This window comes from Carassius gibelio, chromosome A15, assembly GCF_023724105.1.
Source record: "Carassius gibelio isolate Cgi1373 ecotype wild population from Czech Republic chromosome A15, carGib1.2-hapl.c, whole genome shotgun sequence".
Lineage (NCBI taxonomy): Eukaryota > Metazoa > Chordata > Actinopteri > Cypriniformes > Cyprinidae > Carassius > Carassius gibelio.
Window position 1 is genome coordinate 12,912,049 of NC_068385.1, and position 7,885 is coordinate 12,919,933.

General features: G+C 36.0%; 1 protein-coding gene across 1 annotated transcript; it reads right to left on the minus strand.

Moving 5' to 3' along the window:
- Positions 1-302: 302 nt before the first annotated feature.
- LOC128029469 (uncharacterized) lies at positions 303-3,657 on the minus strand. The gene is made up of 8 exons (XM_052617269.1): positions 3,549-3,657; positions 3,080-3,391; positions 1,886-1,921; positions 1,476-1,778; positions 1,255-1,387; positions 1,127-1,170; positions 917-1,029; positions 303-787 (listed from the first exon to the last, which is right to left on the minus strand). The coding sequence occupies exons 1-8, from the start codon at positions 3,592-3,594 to the stop codon at positions 647-649; spliced, it is 1,128 nt and encodes a 375-aa protein (XP_052473229.1). The 5' UTR covers positions 3,595-3,657; the 3' UTR covers positions 303-646.
- Positions 3,658-7,885: the final 4,228 nt, after the last annotated feature.

A 7,885-nucleotide genomic window follows, 5' to 3' on the forward strand; every position in this document is an offset into this window, starting at 1 on the left:
TGTACTTATTATAGTAATTACAATAACTATGTAATAACTAGGTACTAACCCTGAACCTACCCCTAAACCTAACCCTACCCCATGTAGTTACCTCGTATTACCAAAACTTTCTTAGATAAATACACTGTAAGTACACTATAAGTACATGTTAGTACACGCACTGTAAAATAAAGTGCAACCCTTTTATCAGTAGGCTACTAGGCTTATGAAATAAGTAAACAAACAGGATATAGGTTGGTTTGGGTTAAGTTCCTTAAATTAACAAAAAATTATAATTCAGAGGGTTTTGAACTGGTGTTTGAGTCATTTATTATTTATTTATTTTGGAATTGGACTTATGACTCATACTATAAATTACTTAAATCATTATTTTAAGTCAAACAGACCGTCCTGGTCAAAAAAAGCAAAGCTGCCGACACAGTAAAAAAAAATATAATAATAATTGAGCTACAGAGCAGATGCAATGCAATAACACACATACACATACACACACAAAGTCCACACATACTCAAGGTTTTACAGTGTTTTTTTTTTTACAGACAACAGAAATTAGGCAGACAGCTATTCACAATTTTCACATTTTGCCTTCTATTTCTTTTTTTATCTTTTTATTTTTTAAATCAGATATGCAGTTTTTTTTAAGTAACTAACTAAGAGCCTCACAGGAGTAGGTAATTACAGCATATTCAGACGTTGTGCTTAATTTCCTAGTGACCTCTTTAGAGTGGATGTGCAGTCTGTCAGCTGAAGCGTGCAGTAGCCCTGCTCTGGCCTCATCCCTCCATCTCTGCAAAACACATTCACACCGTCACACATCTGCATGGTCCCATGAGATTAAACAAACCTGTGAAAACTACCTGAATCATTTTCTGTGTGTGTCTGTGTTTAAGAACATTAGAGTAATATTAATTCTCACTGGTCTTTGATTTTTTGAAGTCTGGTTAAAGGTGTCAGGTAGATCCGGGTTGCTGGATCCTCTCACAGAGATCACAATGTCAGCATAAGGGACTTCATGATCACTCTGACTGTCTGGGATTAAATAAAAAATAAATGAAAAAAAAAATGTGGACCCGTTAACTCTTAAATGTTACTGCCAGTCCCAGATACATTATATTGAATGTAAGACCTTGAGCGATTGGCTTCATCACCACAGCACTTCTGGATGTAACCCTAAAAGAAACCAGATAATGAAAGAGATTTGAAATGTCTTGCTGTTTCATAATGATACATTTTCTACATAAAATTGTGAATTACCTTTCATGGACTATGTTTGCAGAATCCATGATCTTACATCCCTTTCTGTAGCACAAATACACCAGATGGGCCGTCAGGATAACCACTGCAGACACTGCAAAAGCTGCAAAGATCTTGGCCCAGGCAAATCCATCTGTATGAAAAAATGCTTACTTGATGGACTTTGTTGTATGTGAATCTGAAAATGGGTTGATGTATTTCTGAAGTGTGAAAACACTCACCCGATGTGATGACCTCTATTTCCACAGTGATAGCCTGTTCAGTGCAGGTCCCTTTGGTGTGGCACCTGTATCGTCCACTATCCTCTGCTTTGATTTCACTCCACTGTACTATGGTGTCACTTATTTTGGTGAAGGGGAGGGTACTGTTTTCTCTGACCCACTGCACCTCACAGTGCTTGATGTCAGGGGCGACACAGAGAAGTTTGGGCGAGGTTCCTGCCATCACTTCGATGGTGGAAAGCGATGTAAACACCTCATCTGAATCTGTCTCACCCCTATATAACTTTACTCTCAGAGATGGATCTAGACAAGTAAAACAACATCCAAAACAATAATACAAATTAATAATGGCCTTAGAAATAGTACAGTGAGTAGAACTATCCTTACAGATCCATAATTTATAGACTTACCGGCTTCAGGAGGTGTTACTTGTCCTTCAGATTCATCTGAATAAACCATGATTGCAGAAATGGTAAGAAAAGTCCTTAGATTAATTAAAGGAATAGTTCACACAAATATGACTCTCACTCTCAGGTTTTCCAAAATCTAGGTGAGTTTGTTCCTTCATTCTTTACAAATTTGGAGAAATGCAGCATTACATAAGTCACACCTAAATATAAGTCGCATCAGTCCAAAAATACGTCATGACGAGGAAAAAAACATATAAGTCGAATTGAACTATAAGTCGCATTTATTTAGAACCAAGAACCGAGAGAAAACATTACCGTCTACAGCCACGAGAGGGCGCTCTATGTTTTCAGTGTAGACTACAGGAGCATTGAGCAGCATAGAGCACCCTCTTGTGGCTGTAGACGGTAATGTTTTCTCTTGGTTCATTTCTCTTGGTTGATTTCAAATACATTATAAGATTATATATATATAATTACATAATAAATCGCACCTGACTATAAGTCGCAGGACCAGCCAAACTATGAAAAAAGTGCGACTTATAGTCTGGAAAAAATGCTAAATTTCTCCTCTGCAGTGAATGGGTGTCATCAAAACAGCTGATAAAAGAATCACAATAATCCACACGACTCCAGCCCATCAACTAAGGTCTTGTGAAATGAAAAGATGCATGTTTTTAAGAAAGAAAAAAAGAATCCACCATCACGGCATTTAACTTTCACACCAATATTTTATGAAACATCAAAATCCACTGGCATTTTTGTGTAAAACTGTTTTGGACAGTTTTCGCTTGCAAATGGTGCTTGATCTGTGTATATTTCTCTCCTGATTCAGAAAAGACGACTTTTTTTTCATTGGAGTAAGCAATTTTACAGACGGAGGACTTGTATTTTAGCAACACTTTGAAAGTTAAAAATAAAACAAAATCTTAATGAATTTGTTTATTACAAACGAGCAGCTTTTCACTTCACAAGACACTAATCGACTGGACTAAAGTCATGTAAATCACTTGTGGATTACCCTAACTTTTTCATCAGCTATTTTCATCACCCATTCACTGCAGAGGATCCATTGGCGAGCAAGTGATGTATTGCTAAATGCATCCAAATCTGTTCTTGACAAAGAAACATTTTTTATTTTTATTTTTTTACATTATGTGTTATTCATTGTTAGCAGTAAACTCAAACACCTCTTACCATGAACTTGTAGTGCTACCAGAAGCTCAATTTTACGAGGAAGGCCCGGGCGGTCACTCTCTTCAGAAAAGCATGAATAGTTATAACGTGTTTGCTCCAGAATTAGATGAGGTATGTACAAGCTCACAGTGCACACATCTCCTAACTTAGAATTTTTCTGATCCCAGTGGCACGTTTCACAAGCTGGAGTGTCTTCCCATGTCCATGTACCACGAGTGAAGCCACTGGAACAGTTGTAGGTACAGTTTAAAGTAAACGGCTGTTGGAGTCTTGCATTCTGAATCTCACGCTGGATTCCAGCACTCGCAGAACCTGTAAAGAGCCACAACGTTAACAGCAACTAGAAACTTCACATATATATGTTAATTTAAAAACTAGTTTAAGTATTTACAGAAACATCTACTATTCTAGTTATAATTAATAAGATAATTCATGATAAATTAAAATGATAGCATCTCTCTGACATTACCTTGGAATCCTAGTTGTAAAAGTAGCATCACAGGAATCAGAAACATGTTTTGGCATTCATTCAAGATAGTTTTACTTATATCTGCATAAATGATAAATGGTTTATAGCATGGCAGAAAAACAAAGGGAAGCTCCTCCCCATGAGGTGGGCTTTGTTTAAGAATAGCACCTGCCTCCGTAAAATGTGGTTAACTGTTGGAACATTGTAATGAATGGCAAAATATGACTGGGTCTTTAGCGGCCTGATTTGCATGGCACTGTGGTATTCTTTGATTATTTAACCAGGATATTTACATTATTTATATAATCATTATTATAAATAAAAAAAATACAGGGTATGTCTTAAGGAAGTTACAAACAAATGGCGCAGTTCTAACACACATGTTATTTACAGACATTTTACATGTATCTAAACTATTTAAATGGAATTTGCAAGACGCCCCCTTGAAATTATAAGGTTCTATCTGACTTTTTTTTTTTTTTTTTTTTACATTTTGGGACTTTTTATTTAAATAAACAACAAAGTTGCATCTATACAGTCGAATGGAATGCAAAAACTTTGAAGCTCAAAATCTCAAAACTACTCGGAATGCAGATAGAACCATATAATTCCAAGGGGACGAAGAGGGATAATAAATGAAGCTCACAGTCTGACTAATGAGTCAAAGGGACTTTCCCAGCAGGTTGATTCATTTATCAGCCCATTGCTGCAGTAAACTGGATCACGTTCATGCTTTGCAGTGGAAACTTGAGGTTTGCACAGCTGCAGAAGTGTAAAGTTTCACCTAAACATAAAGGAACAGGAAACCTCTTGCCTTCGCATTACCACAGAAAACAGCGTCACTCCATCATAATCTATTTTAATGTACTCTGTTTTACGTTGTTGTTTTTTAAATGTATTTTATTTGAGAAATTAATATTAAAAAATAAATATTTAACTGTTTGTTTTTTGTCACCTCTTTTGTCATTCTCAGTATATACTGTAAATTCTAATGTGAGTCCATATAGGTGTAAAATATTTATTCCTCTGACGTTATGAAATCAAAAGTTAAATAAGATCATGTACAATCCATGGTTTAAAAAACAGACTGATAATCTTGAAGTGTACAGTTCTGCCCAGTGAGTGTATCACTGGTTTCTGACTGGAATTAAGTTACATGGCTTGAACTTCACTTTCTATACTGAGGTTTCCCAATTCACTGATAGACTTTTAGATAGATGCTGCAATGAAATGTGGAGCTTAAAAAACAATTACTATGAACCAGTAATTCCTTATATTTTTCTTCTGTGTAACATGGACTGGCTTTAGATAGAGATGGAATGTCCTTGTATCAGGTAATTACTATCAGCATGAGATAAAATTCATTACATAGTGTGTTAAATAAATGAAATGTACTTATTTATTGAATATTGGTCGTACAGTAAGTTTATTGATAACTGATGCAGTTCATTATTTTGTAATATGCTGGTGCAGGAGGTCAGGAGTTCTGAGGGTTCAGAGTGTTTAATCTGCTATAATCAGACTCAAATAGCATGCCCAGAGGGAACCTACTTTTCATCAGGGACTTGTCTGGAGTGTTCTGCAGGGCAGTTGTGCTTGTAAGTGTGATTTTAGGTTTCTAGAAGATTTTGTGTAATTGTATTAAACCTACAAAATAATAATAATAAAACACATTTTCATATCTTTGCATTTCGTCTGTCCTGGTAATGTGTCAGCACCCAGAAAAGGCCAAAAATGCATGTTTAACCCTTCTACTGGAAAAGTATCCAGGACTGCCAGGTATCGTAGTTAATAATAAAAAAAAAAATGAATGTGTGTTTACATTTGTACAAAAGGTACAAAATCTGTCATGTATGTAACACTTTGCAATAAGTTTTAATTAGTTAATATAACACGAATTAACAATTCAAAATGTACTTCTAAAGCATTTATTAGCCTTAGTTGATGTTCATTTCAATTTCAATTTTTACTTATACGTTATTAAAATCAAAAGTTGTATCTGTTAATATTATTTAATGTATGTACCTGAGCTTCCTTGAACTAATAATGAACAGCTGTTTATTAACTCAATTAATGACTCAATTAATGCATCAAATAATTATTATAATGTGAACCTATATAATAAGTATATATTTGTAATTGTCTCTTAAAGCCCTGTTTCCAAGGTTTGGTTAGCATAGAAGACCATGTGGAATGCAAGCTTGCCCTGCTGGTTTCTCTTGTGAGAGAGCATCAGGTAACCTTACAGCTTGTCTCTCAGGACAGTATGCTCCAGAGGGACTCACCCAGTGTCTGCTGTACCCCTTTGGCTTTGTTTGCATAGAGGGCCTTTAAAATGAAGGTTGGCACAAACTTAAATGCTGCTTAAGAAATTTTGGTAAATTATACTCAATCAAAGCATGTGGCGTAAACAATTTCTATGTTTTTCTTCCTATTTTAGTGTGGCCGCGGAGCCTTACTTCCCCCAGATGGAGTGTGTTGAGTGTGCTCAAGGCTACTATTCCACTCTGTGCAGTGCTCAATGTCAGTGGTGTCCTGCGGGTAAGTGTGGACTCCCATGTTTAATTCACATGCCTCTGATGTCTTGCTTGCACCTACTAAAGCCAAAATAAACACAAGTATCAATGTCACAACAGGCATACATGCTTACATACACAAAACTCCTTGTAAATCCCTTTACATTTTATTCAGTTTCCTCTTTAAGGAAGCCAATGTCCATTCAAAAAGTTTTCCGCACCTCTTCCTTGTCCCGTGGGCCAATACTCCGGGCCAGAGTGAGTGTAAAAAATGCATTGGTTCATCAGCCTGCAGGAGAACAGAGACACTGAATTGGTCAAGGGGACAGTCTCATCTTGGTCAGAGGTCAAGACAGCTTATCTCCTGTCCCTCTGTGACATACCGAGACGGAGAGAGATCAGACTGGCTTTTGAGGGATAAATCCAGTCATTTCAATAGGAATCTGTGCTAAAATTTCATTAAACACGTGGTCACATTTACCATTGCTCTGCAACATTTCATGGCCAAAATCCATTGATTCCAAAAAGGTATCTGTATGATCAGGAATTTTGGGCAAGGGTGAATCATTTCCCCAAGCAGATTTTGTAATTTTGCTTTTGTTTGATTTAACATGCTGTTTGATTCAATGAGTCACTCATAAAGACAGTCGCTTGTCGCCGGCTATGGTATAATGATGTAACCAGCAGAAATATTCACTTTATGCACAGACTGACATTTGCTTGGAATGTGTAAACAGACAATCAATCCATCAAATTTGAGGCTCAGAGCTAGATGTTGCACAATCCTAATGTGCATGATAATAGCTGGAATTGTTTTGTTCTTCCTAGGTTCCTACTGTTTGGAGGGCACCTCTCGGAGGACGAGCTCTCAGTTTCTGTGTCCACAAGGGTATTACTGTGAGGAAGGCACGGGCGTGCCACACGGGTCACCTTGCCCTGGTGGAACCGCAGGAGGACAACTGGGTCAGACAAGTAGGGCAGCTTGCAAGAGGTGTGCAGAGGGTCACTTCTGTCCCGCATGAACCCAAAACACACACGTTCATATTATACATTATATCTTGCTTTTTGTTATCCTGAAATTATCTGTGAAAGACGCTTGGTTTTCTATAGAAATAATCTTTTTGTAGAAAATAGTTCAATTTGATGCTTTTGTGTTTAGCGAAGACTGCAAGCTGCAACTTTTATTTTCCTAAACCCACATGATTCACTGCTGTTGAACCATTTCCTGCCCTCAGCTGTTTCCTGAGTGTGATGTGCTGTAAGAGTGTTTGATGTGGGTCTGGAGTGCAGAGAAGATGGAAAAGTTGTTTGTGACGTTTTACATTATGGCTTTGTGTTTAAGATAAAACACATCTTGATTTCTGTTTATTCAACTTACTGTTGTGCTAACAGAAATAACATGTAGATACATGTTTGTAATTTGAAGATTTTAATACTAAAACAACCGGCAATCATATTAAAGAGATGTTTGTATGCAGTGTTTGTTTTTCTTTTAACACTTTTAACATATTTTTAACATTAATATACCATTGCTCAGCAATGTGTATAAATAATATTATAACAATAATATTTTATAAAAGTAATTTTTCTCATTTTTAAATTACAGATTTTTGTTTTAACACGTTTCTAAATGTATGATATAATATTTATCTAAACGTTATTTATAAATACCCTATTATTTTACCTATATCTGTATTATACATTTTTACATGTGTGTTTATGAAGTTAACCAAGACATTTACATTATTTATATGAACATTATTATAAATAAAAAAAATACATGGTATGTCTTAAGGAAGTTACGATACATGAGTGTTATTG

Bases quoted from the DNA above. Each gene is read 5' to 3' on its own strand.
- LOC128029469 (XM_052617269.1), bottom strand. From the start codon at position 3,594: ATGTTTCTGATTCCTGTGATGCTACTTTTACAACTAGGATTCCAAG. The intron at 1,779-1,885 runs GTAAGTCTATAA...TTACTTGTCTAG, and splicing joins AGTAACACCTCCTGAAGCCG to ATCCATCTCTGAGAGTAAAG. The intron at 1,171-1,254 runs GTAATTCACAAT...GGTTTCTTTTAG, and splicing joins GCAAACATAGTCCATGAAAG to GGTTACATCCAGAAGTGCTG.